The sequence below is a fragment of the Periophthalmus magnuspinnatus genome, chromosome 14, assembly GCF_009829125.3.
Source record: "Periophthalmus magnuspinnatus isolate fPerMag1 chromosome 14, fPerMag1.2.pri, whole genome shotgun sequence".
NCBI lineage: Eukaryota > Metazoa > Chordata > Actinopteri > Gobiiformes > Gobiidae > Periophthalmus > Periophthalmus magnuspinnatus.
This window is the reverse complement of record NC_047139.1, coordinates 27,146,874-27,170,526: the sequence shown is the minus strand read 5'-3', so window position 1 is coordinate 27,170,526 and position 23,653 is coordinate 27,146,874. Positions and strand designations below refer to the sequence as shown.

The 23,653-nt window shown below is 39.2% G+C and overlaps 2 protein-coding genes across 3 annotated transcripts; one reads left to right on the top strand and one right to left on the bottom strand.

Annotated features, from left to right (window-relative positions):
- Positions 1–472: 472 nt before the first annotated feature.
- Positions 473–20,307, top strand: nectin3b (nectin cell adhesion molecule 3b). Of its 2 annotated transcripts, XM_055226749.1 has the most exons (9): positions 536–644; positions 4,407–4,754; positions 5,419–5,718; positions 6,042–6,159; positions 6,294–6,445; positions 8,008–8,124; positions 15,230–15,374; positions 18,237–18,339; positions 19,103–20,307. In XM_055226749.1, exons 1-9 carry the CDS (start codon positions 554–556, stop codon positions 19,295–19,297), a joined length of 1,569 nt encoding a protein of 522 aa, XP_055082724.1. In that variant the 5' UTR covers positions 536–553; the 3' UTR covers positions 19,298–20,307. The 2 variants fall into 2 exon arrangements, with proteins under 2 accessions (XP_033833702.2, XP_055082724.1); XM_033977811.2 differs by lacking the exons at positions 15,230–15,374; positions 18,237–18,339; positions 19,103–20,307 and having other exon boundaries at positions 473–644; positions 8,008–11,791.
- rtn2b (reticulon 2b) lies at positions 20,292–23,653 on the bottom strand. The gene is made up of 7 exons (XM_033978698.2): positions 23,576–23,653; positions 22,812–23,019; positions 22,443–22,581; positions 22,046–22,115; positions 21,833–21,879; positions 21,647–21,705; positions 20,292–21,561 (listed from the first exon to the last, which is right to left on the bottom strand). Exons 1-7 carry the CDS (start codon positions 23,586–23,588, stop codon positions 21,450–21,452), a joined length of 648 nt encoding a protein of 215 aa, XP_033834589.1. The 5' UTR covers positions 23,589–23,653; the 3' UTR covers positions 20,292–21,449.

The following is a 23,653-nucleotide window of genomic DNA, read 5'->3' as shown; positions in this document are numbered from 1 at the left end:
CAATGGCTAGATTGCAATGAATCTAAAAGAAAAGATTTTAAAAAGTGGGACATAAGAACATGGGCCTATATGGCATAGTCTATTGGACAATTCCTAGACTGATAAGACCAGCAAATAAAATAATTTAACTAATTATATCCTGGGTTGCTGTAGCCTACCGTTTAGGCCTGGATCTTAATTAAGACATTATAACCAAATACATCAAAATGATGTAACTAGGTGCAAAATTGCATTTCCTTCAAACTCCTTTCCAGAGAGCAGCCTATAAACAAAGAGAATCAAAATGATTAAAATAAGAAACCAATAAATGTGGGGTTATCAACAGCGATGATGTAATGCCTGTTTTAATGGTCCACTCCTATGGGGGGGATGAGCGGCTCGTCACCGTCAGAGGATGCCCCATTTCGGATGCCAGGTGAGCTCCCGCCCCCCTCCGGTCCCGGGGCAGATGGTACGGTCCACATGCAGCTCTGATTGTTGCTGAGGACCTCCGCTGTTCACTGTGCGCGGAGGAGACCGACAGAGAGCGGCACCGGGAAAACACTAAATACTGATGCTTTTAAACATGATCTCGCCTTCGCCTTTGAGGGAACCCAGAAAACAGCGTAAAGTGGCGTTATTCTACCTTTTGTGGAGTATTACAGGTGAGTGTAAAATTAGTTGATAGTTTTAGTAGCCTGTAACGGTGCAGTGAAGTTTGGGAAAGCTATCTCCAGCATCGTGAGCAGCTCTTCAGGTAAAAGGAGCTAAAGGAAAACTGCATGGTCATTGATTTGAGCAGACATAAAAAGTTAAGTTAGATGTTGCCTGGGCGAGCCTCCGTACCGCGAAAAATGGTTGGATGGAGCTTGTGCAGAAATGGTAGCCACTTAGCGCTCACTCCATTAGCCAACTATTACCACTCAGCCGTCACTTAGCTTGGTAATTAATTGGGGAATTATGAGTTGCAATGAGAGCTTCAGGGCCATTTGCTATCTGTGCTAACTCATGTGCAACTTAAAATAAAAGCATAAAGTTTAGTTGAGCATGAACAGAAGAAGAGCAGGTGTAGTTTGATGGAATGTGTTTGGAGTAAAGGGTCAGACACAGTGCACCAGGACAATGCGCTCATTAAGACTAAGAGGTAATCAACACAAACAAGTCTACTTTACTTACAACAACAACAACAACAGAAAGGCTTACTCAACCACAATTTCAACATGTGCAAATACAGTTAGGAGTCATTATTTCTTGTTTTAAGGTAACATAAGATAGGATAAGAAAACTTTTATTTGTCCCACGTTTTCCTATCCTATCTTATGTTACAGTGTTGCAACATATAATAGACTATAACAACAGTAGAAGGAAAAAAATGAAAAAATAAAACTTAAATATTCTAGAACATTAGATTATACTTCAGAGTTAAGATAGGCAAAAGGCATTAAACAGTCTGGCATGTACATCAGTGTAAAGCTTAGACACATTATGTAGACCTACAGGCTATTGTCTATTACATATTAGCCTAGTGTAAAACTATAAAAACTGAATTGTTACCACCTTACACATTTGTTCATTATAATTGGCTACCCTTCCTGGCGTCAGTAATTGCATGTAAATATAGTCCGATTACATCCCAGAAACAACAGGAATTGCACATGTGTATATATTTCTATCAGTGTAGTTCAAAGTTGCTTCACCTGCTGAGTGGGAAAAGAAGCAGGCGTATCGCACTCTCATAGTTTGTTTGAAGAGAAATCCCTTGAACTTGATCCACTTTTCCAGAGAGACCATGTTGTAAACACGACGTAGGTTTAGACCCAGAAAAGACACAACACCCTTTTGTTACAGACTTAATGAGATATGCAAATGGGCTTACGGACTCCCTGCTGCCTCGGTATGCATGTGTATGTATATGTTTGTATAGTATATGATGTATGGTTATTTCACCTAATCATATTCTAAGTTTACTGTTTTCTTCAGGTTAAACTACAGATGACCGATGCGTAAGATTTAATCTGCTGTAAATCTGAATGAGGGAGTTAACCATGTCTCTGTTGATTCACAACTAATGGCATTTTACTGGAACAAATACTAATCACTCCCTTAAATCTATGTAACACTGGAAAAATTAAAGCTACAGTCAATTATTTTAGAATTACAAGAACAGTAATAAAGATGAATGCACAGAGGGACTTTCTGTTAATGTGTGGAGAAAATATCTGTCTTGTACAAGAAAAAACATTATACACTTGCAATGTTGATTCATGTTGTTGCTAGGCAAACAATCAGTGTTGAAGCACTACTATAATGTGTTTTTTTACTTGTAGTGTTGTTGTTTTTTTATCACATTTTTCTCATTGACTAGTAATTAATAGCTATAATGTTGGGCAAAACTGCATCCTTGAACTGTTCCATATTGAAATGGTTTACTTATGACTACTACTGAATGCACAGCCCTTCATCTTGGTACACGGGATTAGATTATACACTGTAATGCTTATGCCATGAGGTCAGGGGTTTCTTGGGGACCATAAGCTCTATACATTTATATGTGCTGTGAAGTCAATATGGTTCAATAGTAATTGGACAGTTCTGATTAGAGCGCTCAAGCCCAATGCAAACAGACAGCGGTTTGAGTTTAGATGTCTTATCTGTCCACAGAGTGAAAGTTACTGTGAAGGTCGGATAAGTTCAGGCAAGTCAAGTGTCCTTTTATCCTTTTCTCTTGGTCTTGTCTCTTTCTGCTCAGCTGCCCTAAACACTTCACGTTTATGTTCCTGTTTCCACTTTTAACACGACATGCTACCCTGTGGCGAGACACACATATTAATACAGTGCCGGCTGACACACGAGTGGTGCGTGTGAAGGTAATATTGACTAAAGTGAGAACGAGCTGTGGAGTCCTCTGGGAGCTAAGTGTCCTTGATGCTGGATATCTATAATCTGTTTGGTACGGTGCTTCTGAATGAGACATTGTATTATATTAGCAGCCAAAGTATGCATGCACTGACTGCACGAGAACAAAAGCACCTCAACTGAAGTCCTTCTTCACAGATTAAATGTTTATTGCTATGTTGCTGCACATACTGCAAGATCAGAAAGAAGTTTGCCCTTTGCTCATCTTTTTTCATCTTAGTTGACGAAAAGGAGGGCACGCTTATGTAAGGCTGTCGTCATGTCACAAATAAAAATTTTATAGAGTCACTATAGCTCTCTTATGTATTCACAAAGGGACAAAGTACAGGTTTCTTTACTCAAGATGTGGCTATTTCTGCCCTCACAGCTATCTTTGTCCCTAATGTGCAAAGTAATTTGTGAAATCACTTGGCTCCACAAAACGAGTGCATTTTGGTGTTAGTTATAAATATGTACTCCAACTGTGAAATGAGCTCCTATTTGTCCTCACTACCAATTTAGTAAAGCCGTTGGACTGAGTAATTTGACCATATTTATAGACTCATTTTGCACTGAGCTATTAACATAAAGACATAACTAGGCATCTGTTAATCATAGATGAAAATTGATCATTTGGTTTCAAAGCTGTTGGCTGATTGCCAGTCAGTTTGTGTGAGTTGCTGAGCACAGCAGCTCCTGATTTATCGGGTCTTTCATTGGTAGCTTGGTACAATTAAGTGATCTTCTTAAGGCTGTGGGCGCACAGCATTTTCTGATGATGTCATTGTTTTTAGTTGTTGGGATGGTTACACATTTTCTTGCAATTTGGAGACGTGACTCTGTCTTTTTGGCTGCCTCTCTTCTTCCTCAGAGATGATGTCATCGTCTTCTTAGCATATCTCTTTCTTCTGCTCAGTGCGCTCCCTTTGAGTTTTCGATCACGACTCTTCACTTCACAGCCTTTAAATCCAGGTTATTTATTTGAGTTGGATAAAAACAAGCAGACAGACAAATCCAGGTCTGACCCAAACTCTTGATATAAAATCTTTAGCTCATTGAGGCAGTCAGCCGAGCATTGGAAGGGTCTGACAACTGCTGCGGAGCTAACATGCTTAAGCTTACCTCATGTCACTGCTCTAGAGCAGATCAATGACCGTAATCCTCAAACTCAGAAAAAGTTTTTTTCTAAACACATTGCCACTTTGACAGAAATAAAGTGCATCCTAAATCCAAATTCATTTTATTTATAGACCACATCGTCAAAGTAGTTCAGTCCTTTTACAAGGTCTGTATAAAGTTGTATTATTACTTTTTTCCCCTATAACTAAGATGCTGGATAAGCTCTTGACAAAGAAATATGGTGTGTTATTGAGTGCCTAGTGGTGGAAAGTAACTGCATCAGAACATTTGGCAATGTTGGCACAGACTAAACTAAAATGGTTTGAAATATGTTAGTACGGGTTTCTTTATATATTTTGACTGAAATACCAATGCCCATCTAGTTTTTGCTCAGTAATATGTTTGTGTTACAGGAGTATGGGGCAGTCAGGTGATTGTCCCAAAGCAGGTGAATGCTGTGCTGGGGAAGAACGTGACCCTGGACTGCACTGTGGACGTGGGCTCAAACCTCACGCTCACTCAGAGCTCATGGGAGCGCCGTTTGCCCACTGGCTCCGTCACTGTGGCTGTGTACAACCCTCGATTTGGGATCTCCATCCCTCCGGAGTTCAGCCAGCGCTTGTATTTCCGCTCGCCCTCTTCCCATGATGCCACTATTGTACTTGAAAACGTGGGCTTCTCTGATGTGGGAATGTACACCTGTAAAGTTGCAACTTTTCCTTTGGGAAACACACAAGCCTCTACAACCGTCACTGTGCTCGGTAAGAACAATATCTTTGATTAAATAGTAAATACAACAATTGACAAAACTTCATGATTACTGTTCTCTTTCTATAATGCAAGTGTTTTATTTGTATTACCGTATTTAAAAATGTGTATTTTCAGTTTTAAATAAATGATGTTACTTCGTTTTGACAAATGGAGATTAAAACAACACTAGTGCAATGTCTTGGCGGCCTACCTGGGCCAATAAGCTCCAGCCCACATATTGGTTCTAATTTTACACACATTAATTTCATTTCTCTCATAAACAGCCTCCCCTTAACATAAGTTATACCACGGTCAGTGTGAATATCAATGGCTAACTGCTGTGTGTAAACTTTGCATAACGCAGAAGTAGTCCGGCAACAGTTAAATCACATTTTTTATCACTGCTGTGCAGCCATTTATGTGCCAAGTAGACCCATTCTTGTGAAAATTAGCATTTAATTTGGAAACGTTTGGAGACTATACATTTCAAAGCAGAGCAATTAAGGATTTGCATGTCTTTGTTTTCCTTTAAATGTAGCAATAACAAGATGGAGTTAAGATTTCACCATATGTAGATTCAGTCGGTCCTTTCTGAATTAATAAAAGTAGTACTAACACAAAATGTCATGCTGTTGTGAATAACCCTCTCTTCCACATCTTGTTCATTTAAAACAGTGGAGCCCAAGGTCTATGTATCCGCTGGGTCCACTGCCCTCATTGACGGTGGTAATGAGACTGTGGTAGCCACATGCATTGCGGAGCGGGCTCGACCAGTGGCAGAGGTGTCCTGGGAGTCCAACCTCTTTGGCCAGTCAGATGTCCAGCTTTATAATGAAGCCAATGGCACCACCAGCGTACAGGCACGGTACCTATGGCAGCCCACACGCCACATTCAGGGGCACACACTCACCTGTGTGGTCCGCCACCCAGCTCTGCAGACAGATTTCAGGATCCCTTACCAGCTCAATGTGCAATGTAAGTATAATGTACCAAGTCTTGCCTCGTACTGGCTCTATTAGCATATATTTTCTTGATGAATAACAATTCAACTGAGTAATTGGCAGTGTTTATTTCCCTTGTCTAGTTTGTCTTGATTCATACAGTGACCTTAGACCACTAAAAGACAGGCTGATATCTCTGGGCTATTACTGCCCTCACAGTCCAGAGCATTAAAGACAGACTGTCCCCAAGAGTTGGCTGATATAAGGCAGAGCGCAGGCTAGACTACCATTATTAAACACCATGGTGTTAGGTTTGAGTCATGGTGCTTTTGACTTTATATTCTCTTCTTTTTGAAGTTGCCCCGGATATATCAGTGGTTGGCTACGATGGAGACTGGTATGCCGGTCGAGAAAATGTTCAGATGACCTGTAAGGCCAATGCTAACCCTCCAGCTCATCACTTCAGATGGATCAGGTGTGTTTGAACTCCGCAAACATATCCATGCACTGACAAAGCACAATCAGTATGGAAGGGATTTCTTTAACTTGATTGAAGTTAATGATTTTCATATCTTCCTGATGCTAAGTGCCATTGTCTCTGTTTCCCAGATTAGACAGTGAAATGCCAGAGGGCGTTGAAGTAATAAACAGCACTTTGCTCTTCCTGCGTCCCCTCCAGCGAAATGACTCTGGAGTTTACAGGTGTGAGGTTGCCAATGACATCAACCTCCGCAGTCGCGATGTGCGCATCCTCATACAAGGTGAGCCTAGTTTACACAGAACACAGCTGACTCCTATTGCTCTCCCTTAGGATGCACTGTGTGAGCCTGTACGTCATGGCACTGTCGCTGCCTGTGTCAATGTCCTTCAGCTGAAATGTGACTCTGGTTCAGTCCTACCCATTCGATTCACAGTCTGCCATTCAACTCTTAGGGCATGTTCACTATGCTTCTCATATCAGTCTTGTCTGTTGAACTCTGATTTGGTCTTGATTAATCCATCATCAGCCTTAATTACTACTGCATACTGCTAAATGAACCATTTCTAGACCAAACAGCTGTAAATATTTAGGGATCTTCACCATAGTGTCTCATATTAGGGCTCTTGTGGCTTGGCATGTTTACTGTATGCGTTTCTCTGTTGTACGTTATACGCATGCTCCTCTGGTTGCATAAACTCTGGTCTGTGGAGGCTCTTTGTGAATGGAGCAGTGCCTGTGATGTGATTTCTCTTATATCTCTCTCTCACTTCTGTGCTTCATTTCTTTTGCTTGTGTCATGCAGTAAGAGGCAGAAGCCTGCAGCCTCACTGTGAGATGATGTCCCAGATTCATAAAACATTAAGGAGTTCTTTTCAACTCTTATTTATTATTTATCATCCACATTTCATTTTCCTTTGAGAGGACCTGTATGTCTATGTGCAGCTTACACATGTTGACGTGCCCTTCTTTGTGTTGTTGTGGTTAGGTCCATAACTGTCATCGTCCCTCCTGCTCACACAGTACATTTGCACTCAGTCCTCCGGGTTCATGTTTCTGATCTCTCGGATGTGAATCTCCACCTCACATCTGGCCTGGCATTTAGTTTGAAGTGGCAGAGCAATTGCTGCCCCATTAAGGCTTTCAGACTCTGATTCTTTCCAGTGCTTCAGCTCCTTCTGGTTATGGCCTGAGCCGTTTAGTGGGTATCACTCCTCAAGTCAAACCTAGCCTAATGGTCGACTGTACTAGGCTAGAGGTTATAATGACAATTGACAAACAACTGGCATTGTTTTGAAAGGTAAACGTGTAACTCTGAAAATTCTGTCTTTTTCTGTCAGTTATTGTAGGCATCTGACTACCTTACATTTAAGAAGTTCTTTCACTAAAATCCATTAATTCTAATGCTTTTATCCCATGGACCCTACATTTTATTTTTGCTCAGAAGGTTTTAGTTTGCTTTAAAACTACTTTTGAAATTAATTATTTAACAAGCTTCTTCTCTAAAAAAATATCACAAAAGTAGTGCCTAAATTTAACAAAGTAGTTTTTAAAGATATGAAAGTAAATTAAATCCTTTGGAGAACTACTTTTTATGGAAATGGCCAATCACTATTTCATGAGCTTTGATCCTTGTATCACACTTTAACAGACCATATTTGATAATGACTCATTTCCTCTGTAAATGCAAACCACAGCTCTCTGAGCCCTGTGCACTTTAGTATCATCATAGTTGATATAGTGTGTATGTTGTTATCCCAGCTTAGAAAAATACTGATGTAGCTGACATTCTTCTTTGTCATCTCTTTGCTCCACTCCCTCTTCCTCTCGCCTTTCCCTCATTAGATCCTCCTGCCATGCCCTCCACCATCACTGCTCCTGTGCTAACTGCCTCCTCCTCCTTAGTGGATGATAAGGCCCATGTCCTCCTCAGCTCCCCTACGCTTCAAGCCATCCCTGTCGGTAATGTCGGGTCTGTAGTGGGTGGGGCAGTGGGCGGGGCACTGTTCCTGCTGCTGGTGCTATCATTAGCTGGAGTGCTTTATTTAAGAAAGCAGCAGACCTTTCACGGGACCTACTACAACAAGCACTACATGGGCCACAACGACCTGCAGAAGCCCACCCAGCACGAGCTCCAGCCCACCAAAGGAAGCAGCCAGGCTGACCATGACCGCGAGGAGTGGGGCGACCGACAGCTCAAAGAGGAACGTGAGCGGAGGAACCATAATAGTTACCATGGAGAGGACTACCCCGCTAATGGTTACACTAGAGCCATGAGGGAGAGTGGACAACTTAATCATCAGAATCATCAGAATCACCATAGTAAATCACGAGAACAGAAGCCGTACCCAAGCCCACGGCAGGCTAAAAGTAGCAGATATCCCCCTGTGAAACCCCTAGAGAACTGCTCCCCCTATCTGTCGGACGACTGTTACGACAGTGGGCCAGAGGGTGACTATGTTGCCCACAAAGATGGCTCTGTGATTTCTCGTAGGGAGTGGTATGTTTGACAAGTGCAAACTTCACTAGATTTCACTAGAGCATATTTAGTCTGTGTAGATGAACATGAGTTTATCAGTATTATACAGGTGTCTTGGGGACACTTGTTGAACTTTTTTTTTTTTTAAGTGGACAGACTGAACCCAACCACTTTAAAGTCCAAATTCTGGACATCACTAGTTTGTGTGATACCTCTGTAACATTCAAGTTCTGATAAATGCTAAGTTACTAAATGTCTATTGTGTTAAATTGAATCGAGAGTATTAAATTAGTGGGTCATAAATGTAATGCTCACTTAGGTCTAATTGTTGGTTTTGTTTACAATATTTAGATTAGGGGACTTTGGCCATAAATTTGTTAGTTGAATATTTATGGTTTATAAAGAATCTTTGGAATAAGACCTAGATTTTTCTTTGGTATCTGTAAACAGTGATATTTTTCTGTGGTCCTAAACATAATGCACTGCCAGTTAACCAACTTTAAATGTGATGGCCACATTTAGTTGTGACAAAAACATTTTTATTTTTTGGGAATTTGTGATTTCGGCCAGTGTCCACATGCACATCCTGTCTGTGTCTATGGTATATACTGGGAATAATTATTGACACTGACGTTGTATTCCGACTAATGAAGACGGTAAGACCAAGCAGGACTTTGCCATACGCTCAGGTAAATCACTACTAGAATTTACCCTTTAGATAAAGTAGAAATAATCAGGAATGTCTGCATTTCACCACACTTTTGAGTTTAGATGCTTTGAACTCCTTTTTTGATTTATTACATGAGATTTTGCACTCTTGCACTAACCCTGATCTCCTAGAGATGAAGCAGCAGGGGCATTGTTCAGAGCAAGCTAAAGTATGGCGGTCACCATGCGCTCTCTCCATCAAAAGTATTTTATTACACAAAGGACCCATTCAGGAGTTGATTATGTGCTGTTGCAAAAACAATAATTAGTAGTTTAATTTTACATAGCTGCCACAACCTTACCCGTAATTTAATTTAAAAATAGTATTATGTTTTTAATTAACTTTGTGCCACACACGCACAATGGCACATCAGGTATTTCTACAGCACATTTGTATGTGTGCATTTGTTCTCATGTTCTTACATAGTTGCACAAATGAGTTTTACAATTTGATTTTACTGTAGTCCTCTGTAGCTGCCTATTTTCCTCTTCCCTTTAGTGAAAATTCAGGGTAGAAATATTTTGATTACACTAATTTGATTGGGAAGGAGATCGTACAGTCTCTTTCAGTTTGTTAGTGATTGTGTATATGCTAGTTTTAGTTACTGTCACATAAAACGGTAGCTGAATGGAATTTAGCAAAAAAAAGATGTTTTTGACTTGAGGTAACAGCAGTAGCTTTTACTAATAAATAGTGGACTTCTGTAGCTTAAAACAAATAAACAAATCCTTAATATCAATTTTTGTGTAAAATTAACAGCTATCAAAATGTGTGTTCGCTGTTAAACGTTAAACTTTTGTTGTAATGTGACTTGTGCAATCAGAGAAAACGGAATACTCCTAGATACTCACCAAAACCTTATTAGTATTACTACCTGTAATGTCATTGGAGATTTTTTGTTGGTCTTATTTTATGTATGTTATGTTCACTTGTGCAATTTTCATTCTCAGAATGACAGCCAGGTGCACATGAAAGTAGACAGTTTACAGTATGTAACATTTTGATTGTCTTGGACCTCATTGTTTTGACAAATATTACATGATTTAATATCGTATAAGTATTATACACTGTCCTATCAGAGAACGCTACAAAATAAGTTTGACATGAGGATATATGGCTCTGTGAATATTTAAAGGTTTATTGGCAACATGTTCAGCAGAGTTCCATCTGTTTGAAGAATGTTGCATTGGCCATGTTTACATGCACAACAAAAATCTGGTCATTATTTGGTTTCTGGAGTTAATGGATTATTGAAATGGCATGTAAACAAAAAAATACAATTATGCAAAAGGGGGAGACTAATGTGGCAAAGATAAAAATGAGAGAAAATGTTAAAGATTTAAAAATTCATTGTACTTAATCCAAATACAACAGCTTCTCATTAAAAATCATTGATTAACTGGCTCAACACCAGGTGTTTTTGTTGATCAGATTTCTTTCGTGCATGTAAACACATCAAAAACCAGATCTAATTATTGGCTTGTCAGTTTTTCTAGTTATCTCTATTTTTACTGGCAAAGTAAATGTACCCAGTGAGTCCTATGACGTCGCTTCTGTCTCTTCAATGATGAGTTATGTAACTAGCTCCAAGGTTGGCACCAACTGTTGTATTCATTTAGGGGCCTAACTTGAGGTGCTAATTCCTAACCAAGCTACTGTTTATTATAAAATCTGGGCATCCTCCCTATATTTAAAAGGGAACTGTATTTCTTTTTCATGTATTATAACCACATGAAGAGATGATGGTGCAGTCAATTGCTTTTCTGACCACTCTCACGCAGCAAAGTGGAACAGGAAGTAGCTGTGAACCCTGACCCTTTTTGCTTCTATGCACTAAGACGGAAATGCCACTAATCAATATTACTATTTTTGCTTGACTTATTAGTTTGCTCCCCGGCATCTACGATAATAGGGTCTTAAGTCACCTGTATCATGAGAAATGTCCTTCACTTTGAGTTGAAAAGTACAGCTCGTGCCTTAGATGCTTCTAAACTACTGAATTTTATTTGTGGAAGTTTGGTTGATATTTTTTTCTGTTCCAGTGTATTGCAGTGTGTATGAATTCTTGCGTGCCATATTCTGCCACTTGTTTCCACACACTGTAGCTGCAAACCTTGAGGCATTTAAATATATAAAAAAAAAACTTGAATTGAATTTTGATATACAGTGGTCACCCAATTATGACCAAGAATTCCAGTTTGAAAGTTAATTGCATATGACATACTAGACAGGTGACATTTTTGTTTTGATTGTATTCACATGTATTACTTCACATTGTAGGCTCTGTCAGGGTTTCCTTTTCAAACGAATACGTAAAGCTGAGTCGCATTGTCAAAAAGCACCTTATGATTGTTTTTGTACATAAAGAAAATAACAGTGACAAGAGCATTCATTTGTCTATTTGAGATACTTCAGTTCAATAAAGCACCTTAGCACCTGTGACTTTTTAATATTTTTTTTTCTTGAAACCATTACTCATACTGCTGTCTCTCTTTGTGCCTCTGCAAATGACATCATCTCCTGCTTCACACCGCCCCCCCAGCCCACCCCATCGATCCAAGTGGGACGCTCAATGATGTAATCCGAAAAATTCCTCTCTTCTCCTTGTGCTATTGGATGTTCACATGGGAGCTTTCGGGCCTTATATGAAGTCCCCTGGTCCATCCGCGCTCAACAGAGGCCAGGCTTCCCCCTCGCGCACTATTCTATTTTTATTTTTTTTTATTAGTATAACAAGCCCACTCTCTCCTCGCCCACAGCTCCCCCCTGTGTCGTTTCACCCACTGACTACCAGCTGGTAAAATTAAACGCTGAGTGTTTGTGTCTGGCCCAAAGTCCCCACTCTCCAGCCCATTGACTGTCCCCATGGCAACTGGCTCATCTGTAGTGGCTGACGGGAGCGCTCTTCCTCCTCCCGCTCCACCTGGCCACCCAAAAAGAGAGGGAGAGGGGAGAGACAGAGGTACAAGTGTGACAAAAGGCATGATACTACGAGGCAATTGGTTACTGGTGTGTTTTACAGTGAACGGTTATGACAGGTGGCTTAGGGTGCATTGACCTTGACACCAGACAGGAGGTCGCAAAGACAAAACCCCCCCTCCTGATGTGACCTCTCTGTCTTAACTGAGATCTTATCATGGCTGCAGCAGGAGTTGTCACTGTAACCTTGAAGCAAAGCAGTCTTAACCTATACACACATGCACAGGCACTTAGAGGGTGAAGCTATGGGGATATTAAGGAAAATCTATAAGGTGAAAAGGGAGTGTGCAGTATATGCTGTGAAAATGTATCACGTGTATTGCATATGCATAGCAGTGGAAAAGTGTTTTGTATTGGAGTAGCTGAATAAGAGAATAATTGTAGGATACCTTTCCCGACACACACCTTTTACATTGTGTGGGACAGAAAATGGATGATATTACAATGTTTTTCTGAAGATATGCAAAATTACAATATTGTCTAATTAAAACTGGTCTATTAGAGCTGTAGGAATTAAAAAAGGGGGTATAAAGTGATATTTCTGCACTTTTGGGGTTAATCTTATGGTACAATTACATTTTGATGCTTTGATACTACTACTTTGAACCTCAACCAAAACATCTACATCTCTTAACCCCTTGCTGTAGATGGTATTAATTCCTCAATAGCTGTAGTAGTTTTGCTGTCACCACCAGAATCAGTTTCCAAGGATACTTTTCTCAACACACAAATACCTCAAGCTGCAAAGATAAAGAGTGTGTACTTTAGTAACAGCCCTAGATGAAAATATCTCTCATACATTTAAGACAGTCCAAGCGTCTACTCTTCCTCCCCCAATGTCTTCTGCTAACATCTGCTCCTAAGTTTGGGTCGTTGTCTGGACCCCTTGACCATCTTGAGTTTAGATGGGGGGAGGCTGCGCTCTATTCATTGCATCTTCCATGTCACTGAGGGGCACCCTGTTTAATTCATGATGTCCCTTCTCTTCTCTGCTGACCTCACTCACAAAGTCACTTTATGGGCTTCATGCAGAGGATGATGGGACGCTGTGTGCAAGAGAAATGTGCAGAAAATATAGAGCCAGTTTCCAAAGTGGGACACTTGATCCACCACTAACACCCCTAATCCAGGCCCCCTTAAAAAGATTTATACTGGGGAACATAAACAGTTAAAATACAGTGGAAAAAATGTATTTGTGTTCATTGGTTTGAGAACTTTTTCCCATTCAAAATGTGTTATATTTCTGTTCTAAACTGTTAAATGGAGTATAGTGTCAGATCTAAAATAATGGATACAAAAAATAAACACAGAAAATGCATATAAACAAAATAGCACTAAATCAGGACAAAATAACTGGGTGAAAAACAAGAGTAATATATCTTAAATTAAATACACGTAGTTTATGATCACCAGATTATTGAACAGTCAGTTTATAATATTAATAGCATTCAAACCAGTAAAAATAAGTGACTTGTTATGAGAAGAAGACTACCCACAAACCCATTCTGTCTGCTTCAAAGTGGAGTGTTATTTAAGATCCCCATCTCAGTGCATCATTGATTTTTAGCCCACACCTCAACAGCTAAATCAACTGGAATTGAACATGTCACACTTAGTCACCCTTTTTCCTCCGTCCCCTTTTGTCCTCTAGTTTTTCTGCACCCTACAATCACTGTTTAACACATTAGCCCTGATTGGCCAAAGCATGAGGCTCTGTTAGTTTAGTAACTAATCAGTATTAATCCTAATCCCTTCTGTGGATGGCATGGGGCGTGTATGTAAGCATATGGTGTTACTAGGCTAATTCTGCAGATTTTAGTATTGCATTTTAATCTCGACACACATAGCCGATGTCGAAGTCGAGGCATTTATGGTGGTGAAGATACTACTAGAAAAAGTTTGAGTTCCAATTTTGTCTGTCTTTTTGTGCGCCAGGTTCAACTTGTTCCGACATTTCTCTGGAGTAAATTGAGAAAATATGGATGGAGGTGATAGCAGTCATCACAATTACTGAACGAGGAACACCATGTACCAAAAACTTTTATGTGATTCTGAAATAGTGATGGAAGAAGCTTAAAGGATTTCAAATGTTTCCAATATTTTCTGCTGAATAAATGGGGGAATTAAACAGTAGCAGACGTACACTACAATTTAAATGGTTATAAAGTGTGTTATTACTGAAATTATTATATTTAAGACGCATTACGTAACTTCTGGTGGGGAAGTTGCCATCTGTGTGTCTCCATTGATATGTTATGTATGATATGTTATGCTTTGCCTAGAATGTTCCACTGTATAGCATTAATTTTACTTACTGGTCAGAGCTATGGAGAGGAGACCCCACACACATTTAGAGTGGATGTTTTTCAAGATATTTAATTTTTATCAGTAAAAAGTGTGTCTAATTGAAAAGAAATATGTGTTTAATGCCATATTGCAGTATAGGCTACATTCCAGGCAAAGCAATAAACATCTTCATAGAGACAAAGAGGTGACAGACCCCTCCAACAGAGAAGTCAACTAATGCACCTTTAAGTTCATAGGAAATTATGTTATTGAATATTCATCCACTGATTTAAACTATTTATTCAAAGATGTTATAAAGGGCAGTTTATGCTAAAAAAAAACATTGTGTGAAATTATATTGTCCTTTTTTACATTTGTATCCAAAATGTGGCAATGACAATATTCACAGACAACCCAAGAAACATTTTGCAAATAAATTGGTTGCTGATGTAAAGTTATTAAGAAGATTTTAGACATTTTGACTTGTTTAAACTCTCAAGTCTATTCTGAAATGGCAGCATATGCCAGTGTCCGTCTGTCTCCTCCTCTGAATGTAAACATTGACTTTGCAGATAGCATTACCCCCTTTGTCTCTCTCTGCCCCTCTGTGTCAGACCAGTCCCGTGCAGAGAGGTCCAACTCCATCGCTGTGGCCGGAGCTGTGATGGGCGCTGTCCTTGCCCTCTTCCTCATCACCGTTTTCATCATAGTCATCATTACTGCACGCAAAGCCCCCCCACCAGCTTTCTCAGATAAAGTGTAAGTCTAACAAATAATTTATGCTTTTTGCCTTGTTTAATTAATGAATCTTGCGTTTAACCCAAAATATATAGGACAAAGTTGGTGCATAAATGCAGTATGCTCTTATCCCCTTTGATGTGCTACTAAACTTAACTGGTGAGAATGTGTGCAGAAAGATAAATAAACTGAGGTTGAATTGTTTAGAAATGGCTTTGTCCTAAGTTGATACAGCCGTGTAAATGCCAAGTGCTTTATGTGGGCTGAACATTCTCACTCAAGTGAATTAAAACAGTGGTATGTAGCTGGTATATAAACAGTGATGAGAAATGATGCAGATGAAAGCCTTGTTTGGAAATGCCCTTAAGCAAGATAAATGTGTCCAATATTCCTGATAAGTCTCTGCTCTTCACATACAAATCAATGTAATGAGATTGGGAACTATATCTGTGCTTCTGCAGGGTGGTACTGTCATCTGTTATACAGTAGCACCAATTATATTGTTCAAGAAAGCTGCTGACTGATGATTTCATTTAATTAAACAGTTGTGTAGTTTACTTGATTTTCCCTTTACATCATCACCACAATAATGACCTGCTTCCCAATGTGAAGTGATTTACATTTTGTGTTTGTCGTATAGACCAGATGCCCTCCCTGATTCAGTGCATTCAAGTGCTCTTGCTTGTGGCTATTTTGTACTGGGCACACCATGACAGATTTTTTATTTTTCCATTTATTTTATTCTTGCTCCAGGAATATGTTGACTCACCTTCCAATTTTCAGTTTTGGCAGATTTTTATTTTGTTAAAATAGTGCCAGCTCATAAAAGGCAATGAAAACAGCAGAACTGTTGGCTTGCAACAAAAACAACACCTTACAATAGAGAACCTTTTGGAATGAGACATTTTTATTACATGTGCTTCTTAAAGGTGCATTGTGTAACTTTTCTGGTGGGTCAGATCACTGAAGAAGACACTCTGCATAATGTATTTTTTCACCAGTATAAATACTGGTAATTGGATACATGCAAGTTTAACCTTAACTTAAAGTAAACACAACAACCATGTGTACACAACTTTGCCTGTATAAGTAAGTGTTAGGAGTTAACTTTAGCAGGTACATGAATGATTTAAAGTCCCTTAACCAATGTGTTTAAAAAATAAACCTATAATGATGTTGCCCATGACCTCAACCAAAGCTTATAAAAATGTGTGACCTTTGACATGCCCTCTCTTTGTTTGCAGGTATGTGGTGAACCAGGTACAAGTATTGTTTGCATGTGAATGTGTTTAACTGAAATGAACAGTTAAAGTTAAAGTAACTATGTGCTGTGTAACTAAATAAACACAAAGCAGGACTGTATGTCAAACTGTTTTGTTGATTTATGGAAGATGAAGTTAATAAAATGATAGATATAATGATATAATCAAATAATGGGTCAAAGTGACCAAACCTACTTTGTCACATGCATCTTTAATATTTTTCATTTTATCACCTGAATGTATAGATGGCTGTAAAGTGTTTTGTATCCAAGATAATAACATTGATCTACTTTAAAGGCTTATATGGGTTTTCTATTTAACAAAAACAACATCATTAATAATTTATGAACCTTTAGCTAATGTGTTGACAACATGGGGAATGGCATAACATTGTCTGTCTCTGCTGCATCGGTACACGGATACTACAGATGCTAAGTTGGTTTGCGGACACGACCAACTTAGCATCTTAAGTGTGACCCTGGCTCAGTGTCCTGTGCTGGGCTGTCGGGGGGGTGGGGGGTGGAGAGGGGGCCATCTCTCTTGGAGCTGCATGGGACAGGAGAGAGGACCTTACCCCCTGTCCTTATCACTCCTTATCCTAGAACGAAAGAGCCACAGTTTAGAGTGATTTAGAGTGCGGAGAAATCAATGTCTGTCATGATATGGTTTTATGAATGACAGTGGCCAGTGGAGTGAATTCTTTTTAGTGGCATTTTGGGAATACTCTGTATGAACCTCATCGTCTTTGTGCGAGACTTGGGAATCACATCACATCAGAAAGCCCTTTAGGATGTGATTCTCGTTCCACAAATATTTCTACAAAGTGGTTTTATCCTTCACGACACAGTGCAGTTGGAATTTAAATCAATTTTAAAGTGTATATGACAGGATAGAGTCCTAATTTCACAAAAATGTAGTAATTAGATTGGATTAAATTTAATGTACAAAGTTAGAAGATAAAAGATAAAAAATATTTCATTGTCCCTAGTTTGACCTTCTTGCTGAAGTTTTAAATGTTATCTGTTGGTTGGGCATGGGCAGCAGATGTGACATACATACAGTTACCGAGCAGCCATAATGTTAACAAGGGTTAAAGCTAATCTAATTTACTTAATAGTTATGATTTAATACATAAAATGTTTGGTAACACCCTTATTTTGTTAAATGAATGTGTAAACTGTAAGAAAAAATGTGTTTCTTGTACATAAATTGTTCCTGCATTGTGCTACTTCCTGCATTTTTTCACACAAACTGCCACTTGACGGACAAGTACTATGACATGTTTTCTAATGGAGGGTCAGTCACCTGCTTGTTTCATGAAAATGTTGTTTTGCCTGGAATGTTACACATTATGGTAATGAAAGATAAATATGTTTGTATATCTATCTTTCATTATTTAATTACAGCAGGTATTTTATTGCTAGAGTCAACATGGAGATGGCATTTGATGCCATTTTGAGGCAAAACAACTGCAATTCCATGCAGAACAGAAGGTTTCAGGCCCTCCACCTCTAAAAACTTATATTGCCTCTTTAAATAGTTTACTAGAATCCAAAATAGACTTGTTTTAGCACTTGCTCCTGATGAATCCATCTAAACTTTTTTTCTTTTTCCTCCCAAGGATTGACCTCCCTCCCACTCACAAACCGCCCCCTCCCTACTCTGAGCGCACGCCCACTGTTCCTCTGGGGGTCCATGCGTCGCAGGTGGCATGGCTGTGTCAGGTATTCCAAATCCTTTGTACTGAAAATGCTAACACTTGACTGGATAATGATGACCAATGAGCACACAAATACATGTCCTAGGTTTTCTATAAGCTTCATGGCATTATTGTATTGTAGTAAGCTGAATTTATGTCCATGCCTCAAAAGTAAATATTTTATTTCCTCAGCTGAAATATGTATAATTAATGTGCCCATACAAAAATAGATGTCAGTTCAGGGACAGGGGCCTGAAACTTAAAAGTCAGAACACATGTAGTCTTCATCTGTCTACGGCTTCCCTTTTCTGTTCCTATTGTTGATATTGATATGGGTTTACATCAGATGCCCTTCCTCACATAACATGGCCTTGAAAAAAGCACTGATTTATATTATAGATGATGAAAAGTGTTGAGCACTTAAAAGTGGACTATGTGACTTTTCTGGTGAATGGTCTGCCACCAGCTTGTGTCAGTTGAACTCTGATTGTTCCCTGCCATGTTCCACATTATGGCATTAAAGTTATCTAGCTTGCATTTATTTAATTCCTGTTGTTTTGATTGCTAAGAAATACCTTTAAAAATTTACATTTTTATTGTGAGTGGGGTCACCTCTCCACAGATCTGCCCTGTAACTTGGCCAGGTGGTGACATGGGCTTGTATTATGCAGAGCTGTAACATTTGGAAACAAGCAGGTGGAAGACCCTCCACTATGGAAAAGTTACAGTACATAAAAACTAAACTGCTGTTAGTTAATGTTATAATAAATTGCTGTGTTCACCACTAGGCTCGCAGGGCTGAGCGCAGGTTCGAGCAGACAGATCCCCCAAAACCTGAGGCCCAATCCTCCAGGTGCAGACAGCTGAAACAGCCAGAGTCCACCCAGCAGAGCCCCACCCATCAGCCCTCCCACCTCGAGTGGGTGTGTCACCAGAGCGGGACAGACCGGGTCTACATCAACCATCGTGAACACTATGTATGAGTCGTGTTGTACAATGTGACTTCAACAGGGATCACTGGACTCAAATCAAGAACTTTTTCAGTGAATGTAATGTTTCATATGAGGCTGTATGTTGTTGTGGTTCAACAAAGGCCTATTGCATAATTTTACTGCAATTTTTGTAAAGGAAGCTATATGGGAATCACTGATGCTGATTATAGGATAGATTTGTATATGAAACACTTTGTCTTTTACCTCATTGCGTCACATTACACTCTGACACTGACTTTAGGGCTAAAACGTGCCACTGCCGATGTCATGTCAGACTAATCATTTTCTGTAAATTTATGTTTGTAAAATTAATTGTGACAACATTTTCCTGTAGCAGCTTGTGTGCGTATTATGTAGTATGTGTCATGTATATCTTTGTATAAAAGATGACAGCCAGTGACTAAAGGGAAGGCACCAACTTGTACAATACCCTGGGGAACTTACTGTTTAAGTGCCATATTGTAGTGTTTTATTGTAATAAAAATATGAAAGGCATTTTTCTGCACTGATCACAAGGACAAAGAAAATAGTTGCTCCTAAACAAGACTGCTGAATGAAGAGTAAATGTGTTCAGGAGTCTCCTCAAACAACCACAGAGGAGAGGGCTGAGTCACGACTTGTGGGAAGGAGGGAGAAAAAGTCCTTGAATTTCTCAGCATTTGAACTGATGTGAGGATTGTTAGTTTTTCTTCATAATATTGCTCTAGATAACAAAGAACAGCCCACCCATGTTAAGTAGGCCCATCTGAGATTATTAAGTCCTTTTAACTTATTTAACTTACTAGTACTCAAGAGGATGCACCCAGATAAAAGGCAGTTATTTTCACAACCCCGCCTGAATTTGTGTGAATGTGAAAGACATTTGACAAGAGCGACACAGCGTGGCCACGTCAAGTACTGCAGATACTGCGTTTGAAACATTTTCAGTGAATTCAACCCAACTGGCTATAGATGTAGAACTGTAAAGCACAACACATCAATAAATAAGGTTATCAATAGAGTGTTTGTGTTTTAATTGGGGAGTATTACAGTAAATTATGACAATACATTTATAAAATAATAAATACCCCAAAGATTAAGTAAACATTGAAAAACATCAAATCGTCCATTTCAGCACCACAAGCTACATTACAATGAATATTTTGGCACAACAAATGACACAAAGCCTCACAGTTGTGGCTGATGGCCTGTTGCCCTTCAGAGTTCAGCTAAAGTATTACATTACTGTGCATTATTGGACACATCAGACATAATAACGATTGCTCTTTAAGACATTGTAGTTTGCAGCTGCGTTTAAAATGTGAAAGCACAATAGAAAAAGACACATAAATATATCAATTGTTTACTACAGGTAATTAGCTTTGCAGTGAAGCGCTGTTGGGGGTAACTACAGTCAATGCTACAAACACATGTTTTGTGTTTGGATTTATATTATTTATGTCATTTTAATGTGTCTTTATTACTTCCAACCAAGCAATAGAAGCATCACTTAAAAGGTGCATTATGCAACTTTTCTGGTGGACCCCTACCATTTTTTTCCAGGGGGATGTTATTAATTTGCCTGGAATGTTCCACAGTACAAGTAAATGTATATATTTTGCATCTTTATAATTACACCTGTTTATATTCCTCAGAAAAAGACTGTGAGTGGGGTCACCTCTGTATACATGTGATCAGTGACTTGGCCTGGTACCACCTGCTTGTCTCCATCGAGATAGATGCATTTAATACCATACTGTAGAACATTCTTGTGGCTTACAAAATGCAATAACATTTTTATGTATACAAGTAGTTTTAGACTGCCCAGAAAAGTTACATAAAGCATCTTTAAGCATCAAACAGCCTGCTAGTTTACTTCTGTTATACATAACATTTTGTTAAACAAACTGTGATTTGTTCTTGGGGGTGTTTTGAACAAGTTCATGAAAACGTGCCCGAAAAGAGTAATGCACTGAATAAATTCCTCCCCTCTCCTCTGTGGTGAATGGCAGCTTTGTTTCTGCTGTCAGGATCAATTAAATCTTGCTCCCATAAACAAACATGGAGGAGGTGAACAAATGGAAATGAGCGGCCTCCAGCGGCCCCAAACAGGATGACCCTTTAACATCAAACAGCTTCACCTGCGTTTTAACAAACAAACAGTTTACTTGGACTTTGCTTTCTGTTTTGGGGCAGGTGCAGCAGCTGCTATGGCGGATTTAGAGGCCGGCTCTGAGGGCTCTGAGGGCCTCACTGACTCGTACAGGCTGGAGAACCTAAAGAAACATGTAAACACAGTTTATTACATAATGCACTTGGAAACATGCACATGTAGCGTTCTAACATCGTGGAGGTACTTACAGGCTCCTGATTTTCTTTATAAACGCTTTTACTGCTCTCGTGATTCTTCTTATCCGTACCTTGAGGCCACAGACATTATTATAAATATGAGAAAGACTCTGCAGTCAAAGCTGTTTTATCATTTATAATTGGTGGTGTTATATTAAAAGTCATAACCACTAAACTAATATGAACTAATATACTTACCTGCTGCTTTTTATACAATATAGGGAAAGAGAACATGGCAATTACAGCTGTACAAACACAAACAAACAATTATTATATTAAATACAATATTAAATACACATATATAATAACTATTTTTGGAAGCAACTGCATATTTCACAGTTTTAGAGATTTGCTTTCATGAACATTAAAACATGTATCTAGAGCTTATAGCGATGCACAGCAGGAACTTACCAGTGATGACCAGAGTGAGTCCAGTGGTCATCACACCGACATGAGTCAGTAAGTACAGGAGCACTGCAAACTGTAAACAGAAAGAGAGGATAGCCCTGTTATGTGATCTGTGCGAACACTTTAACTGATCATTTTATATGATTCCCCTTGACCTTAATGCTATGAGAAACTGGGCTTGACACATTTTATACCAGTTTGTATCAATGTGCTTAGTTTATCTATAAAAAGCATTAATTTTCTCAACAAGTGGCAAAATGAATGTGTTTTTTGCTATGAATTAAAATCAACCCCCATTTGGCCAATTGTCTAAATATCTACCCTTGTTAATGTTGTTGTAATAAACTAAATATTATGAAAACACATGACTGATCTTTGATACACAGGACACAGTTCAGACCTTGATGGAGTCGACTATGCTCTCGATGAAGAGCAGCCGTTTAATTTCAGTCACAGCAAATGCGATCAACAGCACCACCTCCTCCACCAGCGCCACAGTCTCCTTGTCTGTCAGGGTGCTGTCATAGTCCAAGTACGATCTGCAGAACAACAAGTAATTCATTAACAAATATATATATGCTAGTGATTTAGGTCATGATTAACATTTTAGTTACACATATTTGTGTCTTATTTCCATTTTGTGTTCCATTGTGTTATATTGTTCCATGTGTGTATTCTGTTATATTTATTGTCCAAAAAAACAAAAACAACCCCCCCCCCCCCAAAAAACAAGAAAAAACTCAACTCTGTGTTTTTAGTTTGGACTCACTGAAAAGGGTGCACCCCAGGGTTCCAGCGCAGCAGCTCCAGTAGTTTGTAGTACAGGCGTAAGGTGAAGGTGACACACAGGATGCCCAGACAGATGTGGGACAAGATTGTGATGGCACTCAGCTGGAACATACTGGCCAGTCCCACCACTAGCCCTGTGAACACTATACCCGTCTTCCGAACCTTTTTCCAATAGACCAGCTCTACCACTGTCAAGAAATACAAAAACTATAATCTTATCCATGGCTTTCAGAATAATAATAATAATATATTCATGATTAGTCAGCGTATGAGTCAAACAATAGTAGCTGCAATAGAATCATTGTCTAACGCAGGTGTTGAAGCCAAAGTAACTATAGATGGATTAGTCCTAATACACAACCATCTGTTATGTAAACATGCCATAATAATTGGACTGTGTGCAAGCAGCAGGGCTTAGGCTAAGGCTAAGGTTATTATAAAAGTGTTAGGTCAAGACATATTCAATCTAGTCAGTCCATCACATTCAGTACAAACTCAATGAATATGATAGAGACACAAATCAAATGTCTGAAAATAACTCAAGCAAATATTCAATCAGAGCTTAAATCTCACTTAGCTTTTGCCCATCTGTCATCAAATGAAAGACATGCTGGACTTGACAGGCCTTACTCTGTTCACACCTGTGTCCATTTAAATCATCCTGTCTGCACTTGACACTGACCGCTCACATGCCTGCTGACGCTCATTCACATTTATTTAAACATTCATCTTGGATTTTCTTACATTTAGAGGCCATTTCTGCTGTGTTCCTGCCTGGTCTTCTCTCCTCTCTGCTGGCTTCCAGTGCAGGCTTTTTTTGGC

What these genes read in the sequence shown, in the direction of transcription:
- nectin3b (XM_033977811.2), top strand. Translation starts at nt 554, where the DNA reads ATGCTTTTAAACATGATCTCGCCTTCGCCTTTGAGGGAACCCAGAAAA. An exon ending in CCTTTTGTGGAGTATTACAG is followed by an intron (nt 645 to 4,406) that starts GTGAGTGTAAAA and finishes TTTGTGTTACAG; the next exon opens with GAGTATGGGGCAGTCAGGTG. An exon ending in CATCACTTCAGATGGATCAG is followed by an intron (nt 6,160 to 6,293) that starts GTGTGTTTGAAC and finishes TCTGTTTCCCAG; the next exon opens with ATTAGACAGTGAAATGCCAG.
- rtn2b (XM_033978698.2), bottom strand. An exon ending in GCATAGTCGACTCCATCAAG is followed by an intron (nt 22,116 to 22,442) that starts GTCTGAACTGTG and finishes TTCTGTTTACAG; the next exon opens with TTTGCAGTGCTCCTGTACTT. An exon ending in ATAAAGAAAATCAGGAGCCT is followed by an intron (nt 21,562 to 21,646) that starts GTAAGTACCTCC and finishes ATGTTTCTTTAG; the next exon opens with GTTCTCCAGCCTGTACGAGT.